The 25,565-nt window shown below is 39.1% G+C and overlaps 1 protein-coding gene across 3 annotated transcripts in view; it reads right to left on the bottom strand.

The window, feature by feature from the left end:
• Window positions 1-25,565, bottom strand: part of HOOK3 (hook microtubule tethering protein 3) — a 93,147-nt gene that overhangs the window by 15,821 nt on the left and 51,761 nt on the right. For all 3 annotated transcript variants that reach the window (XM_075079106.1, XM_075079107.1, XM_075079108.1), the window contains 10 exons: window positions 25,050-25,190; window positions 23,360-23,561; window positions 19,914-20,024; window positions 16,910-16,997; window positions 16,284-16,353; window positions 11,104-11,244; window positions 8,744-8,831; window positions 3,263-3,297; window positions 2,402-2,484; window positions 302-402 (listed from right to left, as the gene is read on the bottom strand). In XM_075079106.1, the coding sequence (XP_074935207.1) occupies window positions 302-402; window positions 2,402-2,484; window positions 3,263-3,297; window positions 8,744-8,831; window positions 11,104-11,244; window positions 16,284-16,353; window positions 16,910-16,997; window positions 19,914-20,024; window positions 23,360-23,561; window positions 25,050-25,190 (1,060 nt within the window). The remainder of the gene's footprint in view (window positions 1-301; window positions 403-2,401; window positions 2,485-3,262; window positions 3,298-8,743; window positions 8,832-11,103; window positions 11,245-16,283; window positions 16,354-16,909; window positions 16,998-19,913; window positions 20,025-23,359; window positions 23,562-25,049; window positions 25,191-25,565) is intronic.

Here is a 25,565-nt window from a genome sequence, read left to right as displayed (position 1 = left end):
TTTGGGTGACTCTCAAAAATTTGTAGCAGTGGGTATACATTTGTACAGAGGCATTGGAAGGCCTTATGGATTGGCAGCAAAAGAGGACAGTCATGAACACAGAAATAGGGTAAAATCCTCTGCAGAATTAATCAGTATTAGGGACTGTAACAGTAAGAAGATACAAGGAACTCACTGGGTCTTCCTTCTCTTTCACTTGCTAGTGTGTACACAGATACCTCCTTTACTTTTATTCCTGCAGAGCAGACATGTAGTGCAGTCCATCAGAGAGGAATCGTTGACATGGAACACATATACTTACGCTTTTGGCCTTTTCCAAATACTTTTTGTACCGCTCTTCCATTTGCTTCATTTCCTCCTCCTTTTTTCGTAAAGCTTCTTGCAATTCTTCTATTTTGAGTGCTTTATGTCAGGAGATGCACACATTGGAAAATAACATGTTTGTTTTAATATTTTTCAACAGACATTTAAGGCAAGCTAACATAAGGAAACTGATGTAGCAGATAGCATAGTTTTAATTACTGAACTGCTCAGAAACACATTAAAAATGCCTACTCCTATATAATCTCAAAAGATGGCTGTTTTGTATACAAATTTTGTTTTTTAAAATTATTAAAAATACTATTAAATATTAAAATTAATTTAATTAAATTAATTTAATTAAAATTAAATACTATTAAATATTAAAATACTATAAAAATATTAAAAGAGATATGGAATCATCAGTCAATCCCATTACTCAATACACTTAGAAAATGAGTTGACTAATGAATTACAGGTTCCATAATATCTTGCTATTGTAACTCAGATAAATATGTTTTCCTACTTTATGTAAGAGGATTAATTCTTAATAGGCACAACTCTTGCTTAAAAATGCTAAACTGTAACACTGGACATAATTTATCAACCGGTGACATGAATATAGTCAACTTAATTTCTCCCCCACATTTTCTTAAGCAGCAATGCACACCAGTAGAACGCTATCATTGCACAGCCTCTTCCTGTGTCGATATATGTCAGGCCATTATTGCTTATACTTCTATACATCTTCTGAGATCTCAGGGAAAAAAGATTAATTGCATCATCCTGGATCAAACAGCATATAACACTGATGTCTGGTTCTCAGACAACATTAGGTAATTGGCAAACCTCCGTCCATCTGTTTTGCAGCCTTATTTTGAAATGCTTTTTCATGTTTTTCCTACAGATTTCTCTCTAAGCACTCAGAAAACACTAAGCTAGTAAGAGGACGAAGTAAGACTTTCATTGATCGGTAAGAAGAGGAATAGCAGATGGTCCAAGATTGCAAGAATCCATTTTTCAAAACATGCCATGATTCTTGCACAATGCCCAAACATTTTGGCCGGTTCCAGGATAGTTAAAAGAATCTGAAAAAACAATTCACACACATTTCCTGAGCATGGTAAAAAAGGAAGAAGGTATAACGATTTTTATTTTACCAAGACAAAAGTTCAGATCTAGATTTTTAAAAAGCAACTTGCCATTTCAGTGAAATAACTACAGAAGCCTCAATATGCCCTAATGTTTAGAAGCTAGCGAATCAGAAGACTACAGTTACACTTACACTGAAGCTTCTCAAGTATGCCAGGATTATGCATTTATTAGCTACTCATGAAAGCCCTGGACCTCATTTCCAGTGTTCTAACACTTCCTAAGATGTGGAATTTATAACATCTTCTGCAGTTTTAGCTCAACACAAATGAAAATTCTTTTTGGATACAGAATGTATGTAATGAGTACTGAACTGATGTTTCTATCTTCCCTTTATGAATAAAATTGCTTTGGCACAAATCAGACAAGCTGCCACTGGTTGCAATCTTTTGCCTTGATCTATAATCAGTAGGCTTGAAAAAAAACCAATCTACCTCCTTCAACTCTTCTCAGGAAAAAAGTAGCATTAATGTATTAAAAAACAACTGCATGCTGGATTCTGGATACCATCTAAGCAATATGGCATATATCCTCTTTGACCAATGTCTGAAATCTTTCTCAAATTATAACACAGTTCTGAAAACACACTGAAGGAACATAAATTGGGAGTAAAAATAACCTGGTGGTGGCAGCAAGTACCTCCTAAATTAGGGTCCTAGAAGCCATGACAGTTCTGAACAGCTGACGTTCAAAGACAGGTATGACACTGACTTGATATTTCTATGGCCGTTGTAATTTCTTACTATGGTGGTCTCTAAAATGTGATCCCCTGCATTTCAAGCATTAAAAGCATCTTTTTGGTCACCATAGCTTCCAGAAAAATCAACAACATACATATCACTGCCACTTAAAATGTACATTTTGTTTCTCTTGCACCTCCTATACGCGTATAATTAAAGACCTTGCACATGAAATACTTTGCAGGAAATGGACTGCACAGGTAACTCACAACTGTTATTGCATCTTGGTTCCAAATCCTCAATAATAGCTCGTTTCTTCTGTAGCTCATTGTTGGCTTCATGGAGCTTCTCACTGTTACAAACCATAAAAGCACATATTGTTTTTCCAATATTACTACTGTGCTTGAATGAACATAAAGTGATACAAAAAATCCTCAGATAGTGATATATTTCTGAGATCACAACTGATTTTTGCTGTGGGGCATGAGGACAAGTGACAATGGCACTGTGGAAATATTTGTTAAACAAGCTGAAAAACATTACTGCGTATGGAGAACTGTAATAACAAACAGCTTCATTCTCAGTAATTATAAACTTAACTTAGAACTTACAGTTAATTGTACAATGCATGCCTAAAACGAATACTTGTAACTGAGATTACATTGAGAAAGAACAGCTAAACCCAAAGGCAAGCCAGTCAAAAAGCAAATGTTTTTAGGGAGTAAAAGAGGTGCAGAAATAGCAGAACAAAATTATAACACTTCCTAAAATGTTATCTTTTATTCCGTAATGTATACTAAAAAGCAAACAAATCAATCTTGTTTATATTAAAGTGCTTTCCTCAGAATAAAATTACTTACTCCTTCTGAGTAAAGATTTACACGATCTTAAGCAAAGTTTTCTAACAACCACAAAACGATAGTTCCTTCACCACTCTTGTTGCTTTCACGAAGGTTTTCTATGAGATGAAAATAGTATCTGAACAGCAGATTCCCAAATGTTCCTGTGTTATCTAATTTCTCTTAGTTGTATATTTTCTGGATGCAGAATTAATGACTGTCTGCCTTTCTTACCATACGGAAAACACATAATTCTAAATGGCAAACAAAATAGGCAAACAAAATACTTACAGATGTTCTTCAAGCTTCTTTTTCAGAAGAATTGACTAAAATAGAAAGTTAGATGTTTTATTTTCATATATTGTGGAGCTTTAACATAATATCAAAATTATTTTAAAACATATGATTTTAACATTCTAACCAAAATCCAACTTTTTACTTCACTCAGTTTTAGATCACAACTGTAAAGCCATCCTCTGTGGTAGCAATCCTTCTCCCCATAGTTGTGTGCCCTTCCTGAAACTAGAGCGCTTTATAACTTCACAAATATTTTCCCAGGAACTAGATCAATGAAAGCAAGATCCATAAATGACAAAATTCTATGGCAGTTGCTTTATTTTCTTCAGTACTTTTGTAATTACACTTAATAAGTTAACCCAAAATTGGAAAGTGCAGCAAAATTTCCTAGAAGAGCTGTCCTACCAATATAGCAATGCAATTTGCATGAAGACATAGCAAATGAATTGAAGTAAAAGTCCGTCCCTGTAGAAACTAGAGGGAGTAGAGTGTTTCTGATAGGAGTATAGAAGAAATTTTACCCTTTTTCTGTTTGTCTTTATTGATTACAGACATGTAAAAATTATCATACAACTTACAGTGTTCCACTTTCTGATTAAATCATATTTAGACAAGCTCTTTGAACAAAAACTTCAAAGTAAATTTTATTTTAATTTTAAACTCACTTCATACACAGTATCTTTCCAAAAAAAGTCTATAAACTGAAATTAGTGTTAAGTAAATAGAAAGCCATACTCACAATAGCCTTGAGCAGAAGCCCATGCCAAGAAACAGAGATGACGTTAGTATAAAGCAAAACAGCAGCCAACAGAAGAAACTATTTAGAAAGTCATGAACAGAAGTTAAAGCTATGTATTTTTTCACACATGTGCATTTTTCTCCTCTGTTCTCATCAGCAGTTTCATCCTGTAACATTTTCTAAAACATATCACTAAAAACAAAAATATAAAAATAGTAAAGAAGCACATTTGTAAATCACTCTGTTCAAACCAGAATTTCAGAGGAGAGCAACTGCTATTTTGGAAAGTCATTTTAAAACAAAAGTCATACAAGTAACAAAACAGGAGAAAATATGTAGTCTATTGGGCTACAATCAAAATTAAGAGATGCATGTGTTTTTGTGGAGTGATTGTGAATTGTGTAATTGCCACACTGACTGAATCCAAGACAGATGTAAAATATTTAAATCAGAAACTGCCATTTTCATTTGTATTTGTCCAGTACCAATCACATTGGAGGTCTGGCATGTGACTGATGGTCCAGAATGCCATCAAAATATAAAATAAAATGATCAACAAAATTACTTCACTGCTTTTCCTCCAATCGTCTTTCAACAAAGGTTTAGACACCTGGCCAACAGACAATTACCGTGTGCACCCAAAAAAGCTTTTAGCTTTGTTATAGTGTAAATACTTCAAAACACTGTCTTTCATCACATTCCTGGGTCATGCTTTTTCATTATTTCAAAGTTGATTTCTTTATTGCTCTATAAGAAAGGTGGGGAATATGTAAAAACAAGTAAGCATGATTCTACTGACTTCAGAGTCAGAAATTTGTTACAGCTAAGGATCTGCGGTTTTTGACCATTTGGCTTTTTTCTTTTTCAGTCCTCTGAACAACTGCAGCAATACCACATTTTCAGTAACAATAAATGTTCATGTGCATCTTTCTTGGTCACAAAGCATTTGAATTGTTACTATCACTTATGTCTGTCTGATCATTTAGGGGACTATTGGTTGTTTTGGACAAGAAAGGGAAAAATTGGCAGCAGTGCCCATTTTCCTAAGGTAAGAAAATAAAAATTCAACTCAGCTTTTCTTTTGCAGTCCTTGTATTGCACTTGGGTTTAGCTTGGAATAGACACAACTACTTGTCAACATTGATTCCGCTGCCATAATTTCATATATATTATATGCACAGGATCAGCACTGTTGTGGGAGTAACCCCTCTCCCATCTAGATAAGTCATATGTTCTCACAAGCAAGAAACTAACAATGACAAACAGCACACACAATTAAAAGAAGCAGGACGGAGTTTACCCAGAACAATTTACCCAAAACAAGAGACTAGGAAAAAAAATGAAAGGTAAAAGGTGTGATTTTAGCCACCCAAAGATCCTGTATATACAAGCAAGGCAGATAAATTCAAATAAATTACTAAAGAACTAGGCAAACATTACTTTTTTTTTCAGTCTCAGTCACATATCCAAAGCCACATATCCAAATCCTCTGCTCCTAACAAGTAATTACTATAATTGTTATTCTCTAGGAACACTAGACTCTTAAAAAAGCCCCAATAAAAAAAAAAAAGCTTTATCTAATTTTAAGCTAGTTTTACATTTAAGTTCATTCAAATGTTTCATCTGTTCATAATAGAATTTTTCTATAACTAAACTGTAAAAATCAGCAAATGCACAGTCACTATTTTGCTTTTTCCTCTCACTGCTAACAAGCTCGACTTACAAAACACCAGAAAAAAAGGAAAATACTTATTATGGTGTGGTTTTAGAAAACAGGTATCATCCCCAGTAGCCAATTGCTACCTTTCTTTTACATCAAAAAACCTAGAGAAAGAAAGCCTTTTTGCTGGAAGTTTCTTTCATGCTTAAACAAGCCAAAGGAACACATCTGTCCCTTTTTTGAGGACAAAGTTTGGTTTTGGTCTGCATGTTAAGGCCACAGGCAGATAGCTAGGCTCTGGCCCGAGGTTAAGCTAACTTAGCAGGGTGAGGGAAACTATGGCACTGCTAACACTGTGAGAAGATGACAAAAGTTACAGAGCGTGCCATGAGATGTGGTCAGATTTCACAGATCAGGTTGCGTAGAGCCCCATCCAACCTGACCCTGAATGTTTCCAGGGACGGGGCATCTACCACCCTTCTAGGCAACCTGTTCCAGCATTTCACCAAATAAGCAAAGTGGCTGAACTTCACAGGTATCTGAACAGGTAACAGTTCTGGGGACTATTTAGGAAGTGCCAAGTCAGGAGGACTTAGTAACTGTATAAGTAACAGCATATAAAGCAAGATTGCATATCTAATGGTATGAGAAACACCAGATGTGGTCTGAATTTAGCAAGACTATGTCCAGTGGGGTAGAAGTAACTGAAAAAAGATTGTTTATATAGGAAGGGATTAGGGCAGAGAAAGGTAGAACAAGGATGACAAAACAGAGTGATAATAAGTCATGCAAATGATGTAGTCAAAGCTGTTCAGGGTACCTGTTAAGGAGCCCTACACATGACCACTGCCTTCTGGAGGACAATAAATCAAACCTGCTATTCTCACCACACCAGGCATGTCTGAGTTGATTCTGTAGTCTGGAAGACTGTGGTAATGAGGCCTTTCCCTGGCTAGCAAGGCAACAGCCAGGACAGATCATGCATCCCAACAGGATGTGTCAGTGTCCATTACAGGCCTAATGGCACTGATATGTTCCTAACATCTGCCTTCCACTGCATTTCAACACAAAATCAAAACTGCTTCCCCATGTAGGCCTCAGCAAGCAGCATCTACCATTGCAATGATACTTGCCTGGGTTTGGATAGTGATTTTGCTACTTTTTGGGCAAGCCTAAAAATGACTTCATCTTTGAAAAAAACCAAACCTACCAATCAATCAAGCAAAAAACCCCACACCCTCATGCTACATTCCTGGACTGAACACAAAGAGGATCTTCTGTTTTCTGAGTTGAGCATATTTACAGGACAAGTATACAAAAACATGATTTCAGTGTATTGTTGCAAGAAAGTAGTGAAAAACAGAGGAAACATGCTGAAAATGCTGAATCAATGAACAGTATGCCATGTCTCTCCTTCCCCTTTTCCACATGCTTCTGAAGAATCACTCTTTTTGTAAGGATATCTGAAGGATAGCTCAGGTGGTCCCAGCACAACGTACATCTACTTGAGCAGCTGGGTTTAACTTTAAGGTTTGCCTTGCTTTCTGGGGGAGACTGGATGAGGTGTCCATACCTTCACAGGTTATTGCAGCCTCAATACTTCTCTGAGTATACACCCTCTTTTGCTTCTTTAAGAGTAAATTAAATCCTACACACTGAACTCAGCAAAACAGGCCATAGGATTAGTGCCTGTAAATCACCACTGGCATGGTGAAACCTACACAGAAGCCAGGAATGTAGCAACTCCATCATGAGCTTGCCAGTTCTGATTTGACAAGGGCTGCCTGGTACACACAGCAGGTTGTACTGTGGTGTTGTGATGGTGGTGTTTTGCTCTTAACGGAATCACCTCAGATGATGCCTACACAGGCTACCTACACAGGCTACCAGTCCTGTGAGCGAGCTGTAGACATTTCGTAAATTACTGTCCAAACCAGAGCCTCCAAAAGGGACACAGTTAAAATTGCAGTAAATAAAGCTGAATTCAATTAGACAGGGATCATTTGCAATATTCAATATCTGAGAATAATTTTTTCATATTCTTGTTCACCCTGAAAAATCTGATTTTGGCCAATAACCAAGACAACAAGAATATGTCAGAATCACATAATAGTATGGGGAACTATTTTAAAATGCATTCTAAAATGCATTCTAAATTACTTAGGAAAATAATCTTATTTAAACTCAACTAGGTGTTTTACTTTTGTACAGTTTATTCTGAAAATCAGAAGGATAAGCTAAATTAAATACACGCTTACATGAAAATAAGCAGCTAGTAAAAACTTTTACTGTTTTATATAAATTAGTTAAAACACAAATAGAAAGCAACACATTACAACTTGTTGCCAATTAGCAACACAATGCACTGAGATTGTGAGCATACACTGTGCATGTACAGTCAGCAAATCACTGCTTTCAAGAACGTTCTAGAGCTTCTTCTTTCAAATGCAGGAGATGGCAAACACAATTTTCGAGTGGAAGACTGAAAGTTGTTCTCCACACTAACTCTGCCAAAATGTGTATCCTTACCAAAAATAAAACTCCGTATACAGAAACAGAAAATGCTGCATTATGTTGAGGGCCTAATTATTTGACTTCTTTTTAGTTTTGGCCTGCCTGGCTTCTTGGATTACGAGATACATTTACATTCACAATTACACAGCTTCCACTGGCAGGAAACGCCTTAAATTTCATTAAGAAAACTAAACCAAAAATAACTTCAAATACTTTATTAAGACACGGAGAATTAACATTTCCCTCATTCCCTGCAAAACTCTCTATTTTAATGAAATAATTTTAATGCTAAGTTTACTATTGGAACAAACATAATTAATAAAATAAAACATATTTGTCACCTTCTCTACACAGGATGGTTTTCTTCTGTAGACAAATGTCTACTATGCCTTACATCTATTTAGAGAAGCACAATTTAGTGATATGACCATAGAAGTAAATATGGAAAACTCTCAGAAAACTCCATTTGCATGTTTCTTTTACATGTTTTTTTTTACAAGAAGCTGAAAGTTTCGAAAATGGTAACTACTTGAATGCAAATTTGATGTGCATTTCTACTTACATCTTCAGCTTTTGAACCTTGATCCTGCAAAGACTTCTGTAGTTCTTCAACCTGGGACTGCACTTCTAGAAGTCTCTGATTTACCAATCTAGGAAAGAGATAATTATTTTTTTTCAGGAAAAAGCCAAACAACTGCAAGAGGAAGCCTGAGATTTTTAGTGTCCAGTGTTTTCAGGTCTTCTACACAAGAGATGCGATACTGTATTTTATTCACAGAAAATTTACAACAGTAGTTGGAACATACAGCAGTTCCATAGACTAGAGCCTGTAGTAATCCAGAACATTCTGATACTCTCCCAAGACAACGTAAATGTCTGTATTAAGAAATCATTTCTATACACATGAAACAAGAGTTTCTAACAGTCAGCTTTACTGTGGGAGAGCTAACAGCTTACTGCTTTCACAGAGTCACAGAATCCTATCAACCTGTAGGTTGGAAGGGATCTCCAGAGGTTGTCTAAATCCAACCTCCTCGTTAAAGCAGGTGCACTTACAGCAGATTGCTGGGAACCATGTCCAGTCCAGGTTTGGACACCTGTAAGGATAGAGATCTGACAATCTCTTTGGGCGTCTCTTCCAGAGCTCAGACCCATACTCCATATTGTGTCTGTTGCCTCTTGTCCTTACACTATCAATCTCAGAGAAGAGTCTAGCTCTGTTTTCTTGACACCTTCCCATCACGTAGATGTAGAGCACAGTTCTATCTCCTCTATGCCACCTTTTCTTTGGCTTGATCAAACCCAGTTCTCAGTCTTATCCTACATATCACATGTTCCAGCGTTCTGCACCTTAGCAGTATTCTGCTGCACTCTTGTACACCCATGTGTGTCTTGCACTGGGAAACCAAAATTAGGTGCTATGTTCACATGTAATCTCACAAGTAGTGATGAGAGGCTTCGGATCATTTTCCAGACTGACTGCCTGCACCCTGGTGAGGACAGCCCATGTCACAGTCAGCTGCAAGGTCCCCAGCTGACACACCACCTTTACTGCCCACAGGAACCCCAGGGGTTTTGCAGCAGAGTTGCTCCCCAGCCCACTGGTCCCAGCCAGCATTGCCAGGCTCCCCCCAGGCAGGGACAGGGCTCCCATCAGTTCATTTCTCTGGACTGCTGAGCTCCTCTGAACAACAGCTCTCCCTTTCAGCGTATCAGTCACCCCTCCCAACACAGTACCATCCTCCAACGTGCTGAGGGCATAGGCCCTCCCATCAGTCATGTTGTTAATAAAGGTAATGAACAGCATTGGTCCTGATATTAATGCCTGAGGAACTGGTTGCCAGTTGGATTTTGTACCACTGATAACGCTTTAGGCCTGGCTGTCCAACTAACTTTCCACTCACTCTACTGTCCACTTATTCAGTCTATATCTAACCATTCTGAACATAAGGATAGTATGGGAGACTGTGCCAAAGGCTTTGCTAAAGCTAAGGTAAGTACCGTCTACTGTTTTACCCTTCTTCACATAGGCAGTCATCTCATTGTCAAGACAGTTGGATTAGACAGGTATGATTTGCCCTGAATAAATTCAATGTTGGCCTTTCCCAATCACTTTCTTGTCCCTCGTGGAAACAGATTCCTGATGGACTTGCTGTATGAAATTCCCAGAAAATGAGTTGTGGCTAACAAGACTCTGTAGTTCTCCAGACTCTCTTTCTTGTCTTCCTTGACAGTGAATGCAGTATTTACCTTTTCCCAGGCTTCAGAAACCTTTCCCAATCAAAGGGGAAGATCAGGGAAGATTAGATACAGAGCAGATTCAAAGCTTAAATAGAGAGCAGCCTCAAAACAATACCAGCCAGCTACCTTAGCACACTCAGATGCATGCTGTCTCGACCCATCAGCATCGTGGATGTCTGTATGCTGGTTGGCTTAATCCAGCAAGGTCAGCTAAAGCAGGCTGCCCTGGGTTTTAGATATCTCCAAGACAACCTCTCTGGGCAACCTATTCCAGTGTTCAGCAACCCTCACAGTAAAAAAAAAAAAAAAAGTATGTTCTTATATTTAGATGAAATTTAATATGTTTCAATTTCTGCCCACAGCTTCCTGCCCTGTTACTGGGCATCACTGAGAAGAGTCTAGATCCATCTCCTTTAGACCCTCCTATCAGATACTTACAAACATCAGTAAGATCTGCCCTGAGCCTTCTCTTTTCCAGGCTACATAGTCTCTATCACTCAGACTCTACTTATATGAAAGATGCTGCAGTCCTGTAATCACATCCTCGTGGCCTTTCACTGGACTGAATCCAGTATGTCCATGTCTTCCTTGTACTGGGGAGCCCAGCATTGGACATATTACAGTCAATGGTATATGGCATTGCCAGAAAAATCAATTGAACCAGAGGACAAAACTTCTTACCTGTTTTCTGTCTCCAGTTCATTCTTCCGTAAGTTTGCATCGTCAAGAAGGCTCTGCAACAAGGCAATCTTTTCATTGTCAGAACCTTCTTGGTTCAACTTTAACATCTTGTTCTCATGCTGAAGGCGAATAAGTTTCTCCCTAAACACATAAAATACAATTTTGTAGAAAAAAAAGTATGCCAATCTCCATAAAGAAGAAAATAGGTTACTACAGGTATAAACAGAACATAAAGATCATCTTTACCTATTTAAGGGAGACAGCTGAAACAACAATTATGTCTTCAAATTCCCAAATACAAACCTGATTAAAGGACTTGTAATCATAGAAAGCATAATACAAGGAAGTTGCCTGAGTGCCCTATTAAACCTCAGAGTACAGCTGGACAGATTTATAGGGAGAATGTCAAGAATGCAAAGCTTGTTGGCAAGTGTTAAGGGAGGTTGTAACCTCAGCTGCCACTGAACTACCACATGAACCCGGGCAAGTAATTTCTACACTGTTGGTCTGTTTTCATAGAATCATAGAACCATTTAGGTTGAAAAAGACCCTTGAGTCCAACCATAAACCTAACACTACCAAGTCTACCACTAAACCACGTCCCTGTGAACCATGTCTACATATTGTTTAAATATCTCCACAGACGGTGACTCAACCACTTCCCTGGGCAGCCTGTTCCAGTGCTTGATAACCTTTTTGTGAAGAAAATTTTCCTAATATCCGATCTAAACCTCCCCTGATGCAACCTGAGTGCATTTCCTCTTGTCCTAGCACTTATTACTTGGGAAAAGAGACTGACACTCACCTTGTTCCAACCTCCTTCCAGGTAGTTATAGAGAGCAATAAGGTCTCCCCTCAGCCTCCTCTTCTCTAAACAACCCCAGTTCCCTCAGCTGCTCCTCAGAAGACTTGTTCTCCAGATCCTTCACCATCTTCGCTGCCCTTCTTTGGACATGCTCCAGCTACTTTATGTATTTCTTTTGCTGAGGGGCCCAAAACTGAACACAGTATCCTCATCAGTGCTGAGCAGAAGAGGACAATCACTTCCCTACTCCTGCTGGCCACACTATTCCTGATACAAGCCAGGATGCCATTGGCCTTCTTGGCCACCTGGGCACACTGCTGGCTCATGTTCAGGCGGCTGTCAATCAGCACCCCCAGGTCCTTTTCCGCCAGGCAGCTCACCAGCCACTCCTCCCCAAGCCCATAGCATTGCATGGAGTTGTTGTAACCCATGTGCAGGACCAGCACTTGGCCTTTCTGAACCCCAGCCTTGGCCCATTGATCCAGATCTGTCCAGATCTCCCTGCAGAGCCTTCCCTCCCTCAAGTAGATCAATACTCCTGCCCAACTTGGTGTAGTCTGCAAACTTACTAAGGGTACACCAAATCCCCTCATCCAGATCATTGGTAAAGATATTAAACAAGACTGGCCCAAAATTCAGCCCTGAGGAACACTGCTTGTGACCAGCTGCCAATTGGATTTAACTCCATTCACCACAACTCTCTGGGCTCAGCCATCCCGCCATTTTTTTTACTCAGCAAAGAGTGCACCTGTCTAAGTGTCATGGTTTTAGCTGGGATAGAGTTAATTTCCTTCACTGCAGCTGGTATAGTGCTGTGTTTTGGACTTAGTATGAAAACAATGTCAATAACACACTGATGTTTTGGGTGTTGCTGAGTAGTGCTTGTATTAGTCAAGGACTTTTCTAGCTTCCCGTGGTCTGCCAGGTGCACAAGAAGCTGGGAGGGGCAGCGGCACAGCCAGGAGAGCGGACTGAAACTGGCCAAAGGGATATTCCATAACATACTGGGCATGATGTTACATGATAACTGGGGGGAGCTGGCTGGGGGAGGGAGGCAGCAATCGCGGCTCGGGGAGTGGCAGCATCAGTCAGCAGGTGGTGAGCGGTTGTATCGTTTGTGCTTTTGGTTTTTTCCTTTTTCCCTTTTTATTATATTGTCATTATTATTATCATCATAGTAGTTATAATTATTATTTTATTTTAATTATTAAACTGTTCTTATCTCAACCCACAAGTTTTTTTTTTTGTGATTTTGCTCTTCCGATTCTCTCCCCCATCCCACAGGGGTGGGGGGAGTGAGCAAGTAGCTGCGTGGTGTTTAGTTGCTGACTGGGGCTGAACCATGACACTAAGCCATGACCAGCCAGCTTCTCCACGAGAATGCTGCAGGAAACACTGTCAAAGGCTTTACTATAGTACAGGGGGAAAATATTCACAGCCTCTCCCTCATCCTCTAGGCAAGTTACCTTATCATAGATGGAGATCAGGTCGATCAGGCAGGACCTGCCTTTCATAAACCCACACTGATGGGGTGTCTAAGTGGTATAGCAGGTTGCTAAGCATTTCCCCCTTGGATTGTGGGGGCTTCATTCTGCTCCCTGCCCCTGTCTTCCAGCTCAGCAGGCTGGGTTCCCAAGAACAATTAGTCTTACTACTAAAGACTGAGGCAAAGGTGGCAATAAGTACCTCAGCCTTTTCCTCATTCATGTTTCCCCCCCACATCCAATAAAGGATGGCGGTTTTCCTTAGCCCTCTTTTTGTTGCTAATATATTTACAGAAACAGTACTGCAGTCTTCTACTGCAGTAGCCAAATTAAATTCTAGTTGGGCTTTCGCTCTTCTGATTTTCTTCCTGAATAACTTCATGACATGTTTGTAGTCCTCATGAACTGCCAGCCCTTTCTTCCAAAGGTCATAAACTCTCCCTTTTGTTCCCGAGTTCCAGCCAAAGCTCTTTGTTCAGCCAGGCCAGTCATCTTCCCTGCCAGCTCATCTGTCAGCACATACCCATGGCCTGATGCTCCGCCTTTAAGATTTTCTTCTTGAGGAACGGCCAAGCCTTTCTGGACTCCTTTGCCCTTCAGGACTCCCTCCCAAGTAACTCTGTCAAACAGTCTCCTAAACAGGCCAAAGTCTGCCCTCGAAATCCAAGCTAGCAGTTTTGCTACCCCCTCCTTAACTCTGGGAATTGAAAACTGTCATTTTGTGATCACTGTGCCCAAGACAGCCTCCAACTATCACATCACCCACAAGTCCTTCTCTGTTTGCAAACAACAGGTTCAGCGGGGTGCCTCCCCTAGTTGCCTCACTCACCAGCTGTGTCAAGAGATTATCTTCCACACACCCCAGGAACCTCCTGGACTGTTTCCTCTCTGCTGTATTGTATTTCCAGCAGATGCCCGGTAAGTTGAAATCCCCTATGAGAACAAGGGCTAGTGATGGTGAAACTTCTGCCAGCTGCTTATAGAACATTTTTTCTGCCTCCTCCTTATCCTAGTTGGCCAGTTTGTAACAGACTCCCACCACGACATCTGCCTTGCTAGCTTTTCCCAATTCTTACCCATAAACACTCAACCCTTCCATCCCTATCGTCAAGCACTAGACAGTCAAAACACCCCCTAACTTAGAGCTACCCCACCACCTCTCCTTCCCTGCTCATCCCTTCTGAAGAGTTTATAGACATCCATTGCAGCCCTCCAGTTGTGTGAGTTACCCCACCATGTTTCCATGGGTGCGACTATGTCATAGTTTTCCAGCTGCACAATGGCTTCCAACTTCTCCTGTTTGCTGCCCATGCTGCTTGCACTGGTATAGATGCACTTGAGCTATTGATCCTGCCACCTTCTTTTGAGAAGCGCTAACTTCTAATGTGACTGTTCTCAGGTGCTTCCATGGCTTCTAATGCATCAAAATCTCTTTCTTACACCTTTGCTGCTGTGTGCATCTCCATTCCCTGCCTCCACTGAGTTGGCTAAGGTGTTGTGTGCATTAGTACAGGGACATTTCGAATGTGTTCACCATGGAGCAGAGTGAAGGATCTTGCTAGCTCACATCCCTCAAACATTGGTGTGCTGCCCCCAACTTCTCTAGTGAGCCTGGTTTTAATCCCTATTGCCCTTCAAATCTTTAAACTAAAGCTCTTTCAATGAGTCCTGCTAACTCCTCATGTCACTTGTTGATTTCCTCAGGTGCAACACAGAGGCTACAGAATCTGCCTCACAACACTGGCCCATTTGGTCGGCAGGTCTTCGCTATGAGATGGAACAAGGTACTTGAGCACAGACCCATGCTCTGCTACCACAGAGGGAACAAGGGAGCATTAGTAGCTACTCCTATGGGTGGGCTGCCTTGTGCAGTCTTTCTCCATCAGCAGAAGCAGCCGCCCAGACCTCCAGCTCAGGAAGTTCCGGTTCTACAGCAGCCACTGCTGCTGTCCACCTCTATCAAGTAGGCATGGAGGCCAAGTTTAGCAGCTGCAAACAGTCTGCATGGAAGTATGCTTGCTTAAAATCCAGAATTCACCTTCAGGAGCCAAAGATGAAGAGTCAATGAAACCACAGGCTATGCTTGGATATTTATGGCATTTAGAATCCTGCCCTCTCATGCAATCATGTGAAAGGTTTACGCAGTAACTCCATACTTCACTAACACTGTCTCAAAACATGATTCTCTTTTGTTGTTTCTGAGCAAAACTAAAAAGAATTGCTCTTGTAGCAAGGTGCACCAGCTGGAAGAAAAACTAATCTCTTCTACTATTAGTTTTCTAGAAAGATATTATTTTACTACTGAACAGTGTGTTTTGACCCATATTGAGCTTTCCAAGTATTAAAATACTGTATTAGTGTTAGTAGAGATAAAAAGATTTCCTGAAGAGCTAAAAGATTTGAGACGTGACTGTCTTAAAGATTTTTAGCATATGGCAAAGCTAAACAGTGTGCAACATCTTAAGACACAAAGGTTTTCAGCTCTGCCACTGCTTTTCTCCCTTTTTATAGACTGTAAACATTTCCCATGATATAGCAGCATTTACAATTTATTCTTCATTTCAAAATTTTAGTCATTTCTTTCCTTGTACAACATGTTAACAGACAAAAATGTTTGTAATGTACATACAACCTGCAGTTACATCAACCCTCCACAGGACAAGAAGATACACAATGTGAAGATAAAGGGTTTGTTTTCTAGGTTTTTTGGAGGACAACACAAGCTCAGGAGAGGTCAACTAAATTGTCATAAGCATAACAGCTCCTGTTGTGCAGAAATCCAAAACGAGAAAGACAAGCATTAATTGTAGAAGCTTTCTAACATGGAAAGCTAACTAATCATCTATGGGTACATTGTAAAGGTTAGTAAACCAACGCACACATTAGCTTACTTTATTTCAGGAGTAACAATTTCTGCTGCTAAACTGTCTGAAGGCTCTTGTCTTCCCAGAGGCATCAATCCTGGGTTAGAAAAGGTAAAAAATTTAGCAAGCAGACCATTAACTTTCTTTAAAAGACCAGAAGTAAAAATTGTGCCATTTTCCATTGTCTGTCATTATTCTAAAACTGTAAACTTCTAGAACAAAGTCAGGTGATAGCAAAACACACAGACAAGAACAGTTTAATTATTCTTGTCTTCATCCATTCCAATTAACTAATTTTGTGGTGTATTTTCTGCTCGTTAACTTACACATAGAAATAAATTGCAACACATGAAACATCATATACACATGAGACAACTTAATATCTCTCTAAAGGAAATTACATAACTACACAGAAATCAGAAATACATTATAAAATAACACACTAGGGAGGAGACTAAAATTTCTGATTCACTGAAATAACATCTTAGGTTTTCAAATGCTTACAAAGTTATGAATAGCTGAAGCAGCTTTTCACTGCTGACCTTAGAGAAGCTTAAATTTATTCTGTGCTAAACAAAAGCACACTCAATACACTCCAGAGAAGTCCTGTAAACTTTAGAAAAAGATGCATTTAATCTTTATTTGTCCTTTACCTGTAGTGGTGAGTTGTCCCTCCTGAGCTTGTACACATCTAAGCTCTTCAATAGTTTCTTTCAAAGAATCCCTTTCTGTTCTTAATCTCTGAATAATTGGAAAGAGAATGAGTATCAGTCTTGGCACTACAAATCCATCTTTAATAGTACACAAGTCCCAAAGGGCACAGCCTTCAACACTTTTAAAAGAATTTAATGCAACTCTAGAGATGATTTTCAAATTAAGGCATCTGAGTTTATTTCATTACATGATATTTCTGTTTATTCTGTATTCCACATGAACAGTGGGGTTTTTTTTTGAGAAGGTTTGCTGCTCTGGAGGTAAAAATATCAGGGTATAAGCTTACAAAATCAAGATATTAGTGACACAAAGTTCTGGTACCAGCTAGTAAACAGCACCCACTGGGGCCACTCAGCCATGCTCCTTTTCCCCTCCTTGGGGCCGATTCCAAGGGAAAGGGAAATGAATTAAGAGACTGTAGACTTCTACCTCACCAAGAAACCCAGGTTGATCCAGGAGTGAGATAAAAAGCAGGTGAGTAAACAGTCAACATAAACTGCATTAACTTCATTTCGTTTGCCTTTCAACAGTGGAAGTGTGAGCAAGACTTCCGTATCACCTTCCTCCTGTGTATCAACTGGCCTTGCTATTCACCAGCATCTTAGCTATAGAAGAAAACTAGGTGCTTGAGGCTAAATCCAAAGAAAACTGAAGAACAGGACTGGATCACCTTGGGATCTAGACAGATGGGCTCTTCAGAAGCATCAAGCTCTTCCAATTCAGCACAAGTTCCCTTTTAGCAAAAAGTGAGAATCTACAGGTAGCATCAAGTTTTTGTCCAGAGGTTGCCAAGATTCAAAAATGAAATGAGAAAATGGCAACTATGTAAAGATCCAAATCGTAATTTGCTCCAAAATCAGACATGCCCCTTATTACCAAAAGGTCCAGGACAGACCTTGTCTCCGTGTAGGTATGGAGTTGTGTCGGCTGACAGCTCCTTGCATTTCATCCTATTAACAGTTTGATTTGATTCAGATATATTTTACATTTCAGACCAAATGGATCCAGGACTTGGAATCGCTTTGGCAAAGAACATTTTGGTGAGGTGTGACAGAGGCTTCTGCTGTATTTCTGAATCCTGAAAGGTGCATGAACTCTGGTGCAACTGTCAGAACAATGTGAATAAAGCATACATTCTGTCAGCACTGAAAGTCATTTCACAAACCCCAGAGGAGAAAAAAGTGTTTTACAATAGATACTAAAGAAGAGCCACACAGAGGACTGCTCAAACTCAGCTACTAAAAGCAAGGACTCTGAAGTCTGCTATCATCAATCCAAAAACACCAAGTTGATTAATCAAATGTCACAATATTTTAATTAACAGATAAAGCTCTAAGAGTTCACCTGTACACTGCAGACAAAGTCAACTCATCAAATTATCTTAGTACTTATCATACAACACACCACATAGGCAAAATTCCAAGATACATAGCTGAAGATATCAAACACGCTACCACACTTTGCCAGAACATAAAGACAAGGACAAAATAAATTTCAGTAACTGTTTCCAAAATATAACTAACCAGATACTACTACATAGCTTGTGACCTGTGGTGGGCAACCTTACTGATACATATGTGACAACAGAGAACAGAAAGAATGGGTATCACAACTAGTGAATCACTAATTCAAATGCTCAGAGACTTCAGCTGTTATCTACTTTTCATAGGTGCATATACATTCAAATTAATGTTCTGAAAACCAACATCTGCCCCCAAAAATGCTATTTGTCAGGGAGTAAAAGAGAACTGCATGACATTGCCCTGCAATTCAGATCCTTTGTGCAAGATGAAATGGTCCACCAAGCAATGGGCAAGCCACACACAACCTTACCATTGTCAAACATAACAAAACTTGAAATACAAACTTTAAATAAAGAGCAGGAAAAAAGCCAAAGCACAGTACAAATATAGTTCCTATGGGCATTCCAATGTGAACTGAAGGGCAGATGGAAGCGATATCAAAGACAACTGTCCACACTAGCTTGAAAATTTAATAAAATACAGAAATAAAAGACCTACAAACAGAAAATAAATTCAAAATTTCAGTTCAAATGCTATTCAAGTGCAGGGGCTGGAAATTTTGGAAAGAATTGGACAGGAAATATGACTACTGGGGGAAAAGCCTACAGAGATTCTGACTGATAGATAGATGGACCTATATGTAAAACAAGCCTAAGAAATTGCCAACTCAAAGTGCTGGCCTTGGTTGGAGGTAGTTTGAGACACCTGTGTATACTTTCCTAAGAAACAAACCAATAAACTGGTGAGAAACAATAATGCGCAAGAGAAGCCTGAAGGATCAGTCCTGGCAAGAGAGGACAGAGCAATCAATCACAGAATCACTAGCAGCAAATGACAGAGAGGAAGGGAATAGACTGGTATCCATCCTGTGTGTTCCATGTTGGCAGTACAAGACAGATGAACAACAAGCTGTCATAAAAGGTGAGATCGCCACAAAGGACGTATCACTCTACACGATTCCTAAGCCTCTTCTGCAGTACTCATGACTCCACAAAGAGAAGCATGCTGATGGTACCTCAAAGAATGCTTTAGAAAAAATGCAACAGGAGTTTAGTTCTAGGATGATACTGCAGAAACCCTACTTTAAATAGTTTTTCAGAATATGTTACAATTACCCTGGGTGTTTATTAACCTTCTCATGACAAATGGTCAAGAAACAACTTCAGATCCCACATATGAAGGCTTTTCCTCTTGAAAATGGGTTGCATATGTTTTTGTACAGTCTCTTTATTCCACACTGTACAGTTGTTAGGTTTATAAATGATCTTGTACACAAATATTAGAAATTTTTAAGTGAAAAAAGACTTCCTAATTTAAAAAGCTTGCTGTAAATGGCTAACTATAATTACCATATCTCTGTGTTATAAAGGACACAAAGTTGCTACCACTACTACCAAAAAAATAACACCTTGGCACTTACATCTTTTTCTTTTTGGAGGCTGTCTACTTTTTCTTTCAGTCGTTTGCATTCATAATCTAATTTATCAGCTTTCTTGGATTCTTCAGATAACCTGTTTTGTAGTTCAACTGCCTGTGAGAACAAGAATCAATAATTTGTCTGCAAATATTAAAACAAAATACACAAGACAAAGTAGCCAATTACCATGCACCACAAGTCATGTTGTAAACAAGTAAAATAGTTACCTATAGGACATACTAAAAAACGTTTTAATCAGTTGTTCTGTGTTTCAGCAAAACCAACAGCATTCAAATATTAGTTCTTAGCACAAGCAAAAGAAGCAAGAAATTGTGACGTATTTTCAGTACATCTAAAAACTAGAATTTAAGCCCAAGCATCGTTTACAGAAAAAAAGCTAGATAGTTCTATGTATCAAAGAATTTAGGAAAAGTAGAAAAATCCTCCTGCATTCTGAGAAGCCTAGGAAAAAGGAAAAACTCTGAAGAAAGCAAATTATCTACATCCTTCATTAACTCTGTTTCACAAGCCTCACTCAGAATTCAACCACCAGTTTATGCCATTAGGTAGCTTTTCTTAACTTGAGATTTTCCTAATAATTTTTAATACACTAATATAAAGATTCAGCCACAGGCTCTTAAACAGTTTTCTTTACTTCAGAAGGAAACACTGCTAACAAAGTCACATGTATACTTTCAACTACAGATCAGAAAAGAGCTTTTAAAATTGCATGAGCAGAAATATGAAAGTCAAGCAGAAATGATCAGTGAACAGGAGGCAAATCAGTGAAGTCTTGCCTTTTCAAAACTCTCAGCCTTTACTATCACAGGCTCATTCCCAGAACATTAGTAAAGCTCATAATGCAGAGAGCATGGAAGCAAGTAAGCTGAATAAAGACTGACCTGCAAATACAAAAGCTGAATGAAGACTCAGCTAAAGATGTTTGGATTCTTCTGAAGCAATTCTTAAAAAGGTTTTTCATTGGCTTTTAGATTACAGAGAAAGTGATAACTTAAGTTTTGAAGCAAAGCAGTAGCCATACCTACATTAAGACTGCCTAGTGGCTCTAATTACCTTTTATTTTCAATGTGCATGGCTATAGCAAAATAACTACCAGGCCTAAAAATCTGCTTCTTCAGTCTTAGAGAAGGACTTTGCTGTTGTTGTTCTTAAATTAAAGGCTGCAAAAAAAGCACAAGCCTGAGATATTCAGATTAAAAAACTAATTAAAATGTTAGATAAGAAAATATTTCATTTCTCAGATGTGACATCCATTGCTGTGGCTATCAGAATAACTACAGGTATAAAAGAAAAATGCAGGCCTTAACCTGTGGTTGTGCTCCCACTTGCACAATAGGTATATTTTTACCTCAAATGGAAACAAATGCATTTATGCTTGTAATCACTCATACTATGATAATGGCATGTAGGAAAAACACAGCAGGAAATAAATTGCCTTGAACTAGGAGGTGGGAGTGTATAAAAAGATATACAGCTACATGGTAATACAGAAGATTAACAAAAAAATAAACTGACATCACATTTACTGAGCTTTATCTGACATGTGGAATGAGTAAAGCAGGAATCTTGCAGCAAAGAAAAGCAAGACATACTGTTAAAAATATATCAGAATGCACATGCACAAAGGCGCTGAATTAAAATTACGAAAATAATCCTGGAATCTTCATACTTCAATTTTTCATGCTGCAATAAAAAGTTTCTTAGAGAATGCTTCTGCTCGCTTCAGAAAAGTGAACACTCTTAACTAAACAAATGGTATTACATCTCCCAGCACAATACACCACTACTAACCTCATCTCACAGAAACTGCTGGGTGGGGTGAAGATGCAATTTCCTTGCAGATCACTATAGGAGTTTGAACCAAGCACTTTCACTTGCACAGCACAAAACTTCTAAGCCAAAGAAATAAGTCCTCTGATGGCATCATCATGAATGGGGTTGGATCCTTCACACACCAGACAACCACATTACACTACAGGGGCACACCAGTGCTGAGCAGTGACGTAACACCAGAATCCTTATACCTGTCTTAATTCTTATAGCACAATTTAGGATTCGCAGAAATTAATTTTGTGACAGCTCATGATTCACAGGAAGGTCTTAAAAGAAGCCCAGCCTTACAGGTACTGAAAGCAAACACACTGTGTGTTCATTTTGAGGCACTGTGGTTAGGTGAAGAAAACTCACATCTCTCACAAGACACCTGAGGTTTACTCCAGTCTCAGCTAGTGGAACAGTTTTGTACAAATCAACAGCTCCTCAGACACGAAATCCTACCCATAAAACACAAGGAATGATGAAGAAAAGGAGGAGTACTTTTGCAGCATAAACAATGGGACTGCCCCTTCCAAATCCTTATTGTTAATGAAATTAGAACAATCTCATGCAGATGTCAAGGCTACACAACTATATCACACGCCCAGCTGTTTAATGGAGTGAAATATTTTTTGCCAGTAACCATACTACTCGTGTATGAAAGGCCATTGCATTGTTCTTGTCCAAGTTCTTTTTTTCTGGTGGCATCATTTAGACTGTATTTACTATTAGGCCACAGAGGCTGAAGCTACTTGTCTTAGCTAAGCTGGCCAGGTGCAGAGAAAAAGCTATCAAGTCTTAGAGACACACATTGCTCCTGGGCTTGCAATGTTGTTAGTGGTTGTTTCTGTATTTTTATTCTGCTGTAAGTTGAAACATAGGAACTCCTGTGCCATGGACATTTAAGCTTAGGAGCAGGCAGAAACACAGAGCAGGTGTTACAACACTCCGTCTGGCCCTGTAACAAGAATCCCAGAATGTCATGTCCATGCAGTGTAGAAGCATCTCTCAGATTAAGCACATCTTCCACCTTTATAGAAACAGGATCACATGGCACTTTGATAAGCAGGAGGATAAGCAGATGCCTTTCACTCCAGAGTGTGCTGGTGACACATTTTATACTCTGATGGGTGCATATAAACAATAGAGATGATATGCATCCTTCTCTCTTCATAACTGGACAAATTCAGACATGTCCGACAAACTAAAACCTTGAAAAAAAAAAGAGGTTACTTAACCACAGGAATAACTTACCTCAGCTGTGGTGCATTCCTCACTGCTGGAAAGTCATAATGAAAAGCAGACACTTTTTCTGAAAGAGGCTCTAAATCAAGCCCCACTACTGAATATGAATTAGGAATAATTTGAGAAAAAAAATCTGTTGATTTTTAAAAAAGAAATACTGCTTATCGGCAAACCAATGTAAATTTGAAATAATAATAAGAAGTGGAGGAAAGAAGGACAAAGGTAGTACCTACAAAACAGGGGAGTCTTCTAAACGCAAGGAGCTGTTTGTTCATAATTTCTTTTTTACTTTGAGGTATTAGCCATGTTATGAAGAGAAAGATTTGAACAATCCAGAGAACTGTTGCATTGATGATATCTGTTCTTACCTGTCTCTTGTATGTTTCCAGCTGACTGCGTGCTGCGTTGGCCTTCCTTAGTTCTTCTTCCAGGCTCACAGTATTTTGCATGTACATTGTATTCTTCTCTTCTAAGAGTTTCACTTGCCGTCGCAAATCACCCAGGTCTTCCAATTTCTTTTTGTATGACTCTACCTGGCTTTCTAACTTGGCTACTTTATCAGAAGAATGCCTGGAGGGACAGGTTTGTATCAAATTTGTACTCTGAAGACTAACAAAATGGAATGTCCTGAAGCTTCCTCAGTATTTTGCCTTAATGCAGAAGACATTCTGAGATCATGGGGATCATAATGCAGAGAACAAGAAAGCAATCATATCCTCCTATTAGTCATATTTTAACTTTTAAATTGCCTGCTTCCCTCCCATAGCTATTTGTCAATGCAAAGAGCTGCTGACGGAGGTACTTTTAGACACTATCACTCTTACTAATACAGCCTTATCTGCTTCCAACCTTAAAATAATAAAGCACCTTCACTCCCACCCACCTCCTTTCAATTCTAAATTGATCCTCAGTCCTGCATTTTACAAGGGTAAAGTATAAAATTTTCTGCCCTTCAATTTGTTTTAAGGATAGTCAGAAATAAAATCATAAAGATCTGCCTCCTGGGCAGGATATACATAGTGGCACAGAAGTACCGTAACAGCTTTGGAGCCTGATTCCTTCAAAAAAAAAAAAAAAGAAACAGCAGGCTCCATTCATAACATTTCAGAGTTTTTCCAATCCACGTGGTGCACTGCCAGGACATTAATAGCCCTCACCCCCAACCACCCACACCCTCACTACTATTACTGTCTCCAGTTTCATTTTAGAACCAACCTTTTACTTATAAAATCTGGTGACTCCCGCATTGAATATCAATTCAATTGGGTTAAGTCAAATCTCCTTAATCCTCAATGAAGTGCAGAGCCTCTCTCTGGGGCGAGGAATTACTCTGAACCCATGCTGCCCACACAGATAGTGTATGGAATTGTGCAGCCTGATGGGCTCATTCCTTATGTTAATGACAGAGGTGGTAAAGACAGATAGCTTTGGTAGAAAGCTACTGGTGAATTAGAAAAGGCAGTACTAAAATAAGCCTTGCTAGAAAGAACGATACAGGTGGATAATGGAAACCTGTTCTGAATAACCCCTGGCAGCAAGATGCCACTACTGAAGGGTTATGTTCCATAGTAAAAAGGGCTGCCCCACCCTATAAACCCCTAACATCATCAGATCCATCATGACAGCTTTGGGAGCTAAAATCCAGTGGCAAAGGGAGCTGTAGCAGATGTTGTTCATATTAACATTATATGATAAACCAAATGCGCCACCCAAAGTCCAAATAATGTATACCCAGGAAAGGAAAGCGTCTAGTTCCCTGATGAGAACAGATGCCCAAGTCATGATGAAGGTGAGATCAGTGAGTGACTTGTTATGACCTTAAGATGGTATAGGATTGCTAACTTTACTAGTAGTCATTAATTACGTATGTAATAAATAGCTAATTTACTAGAATTGTGGGTGGTCTGTGTGACTGGATAATTCAAAAGAACCTTGACATTGAGAAAGTGTTTATATTCAATATTAAAATTATTTAAACAAAAGCTAATAAAGACTGAGTACACAAATTATACAGATTAAAAGGTAATAGTTAAAAAGGGTTATTGGAACAGAGTTTACCTGAGTACATCTATCTCATCCTTCAAAGACTGAGCTTCCTCTGCCAATGTAGTAAGCTCTTCTGTTTGTTGTCTCAATTCAGCAATTTCCTTTTCTAGTTCTTCGCAGCGTATTCGATAGTCATCTTTGGCAGCTTCTAGTCTGTAGAAACGAAGTAAAACAGAAAATAATTTCTCAGCATGAGCCACAGTTACCTTTCCTCCTCCTCCCTGAAACCATAAGAAACAGCTTTCTGGTGTAGTGAAGAACAGCAGCCCACTGTGCTTGACTTTTTTGATGCTCCCAATTTGATAACAGTGTTTCTATTTGGAGGAACACAAGATAATGTATGCTCTCAGAAAGACAAATCCTGAGTTTTTTCTGTCACAGTCATTTTTCACAATGGAAGCTCAAGCAGAAATGTCCACCTTTTTTCATCACGGGGCATACAGAGTTTGAACATGACATCTTTATCCTAAAATTTTGTTCAGCTGTTCAACTCCTGTACACCTCCAACAATATTGACCTGATTGTCAG

The sequence above is a fragment of the Phalacrocorax aristotelis genome, chromosome Z (genome assembly GCF_949628215.1).
Source record: "Phalacrocorax aristotelis chromosome Z, bGulAri2.1, whole genome shotgun sequence".
Lineage (NCBI taxonomy): Eukaryota > Metazoa > Chordata > Aves > Suliformes > Phalacrocoracidae > Phalacrocorax > Phalacrocorax aristotelis.
Note: the sequence above shows the minus strand (reverse complement) of the source record. Positions and strands in the feature narration are given on the sequence as shown.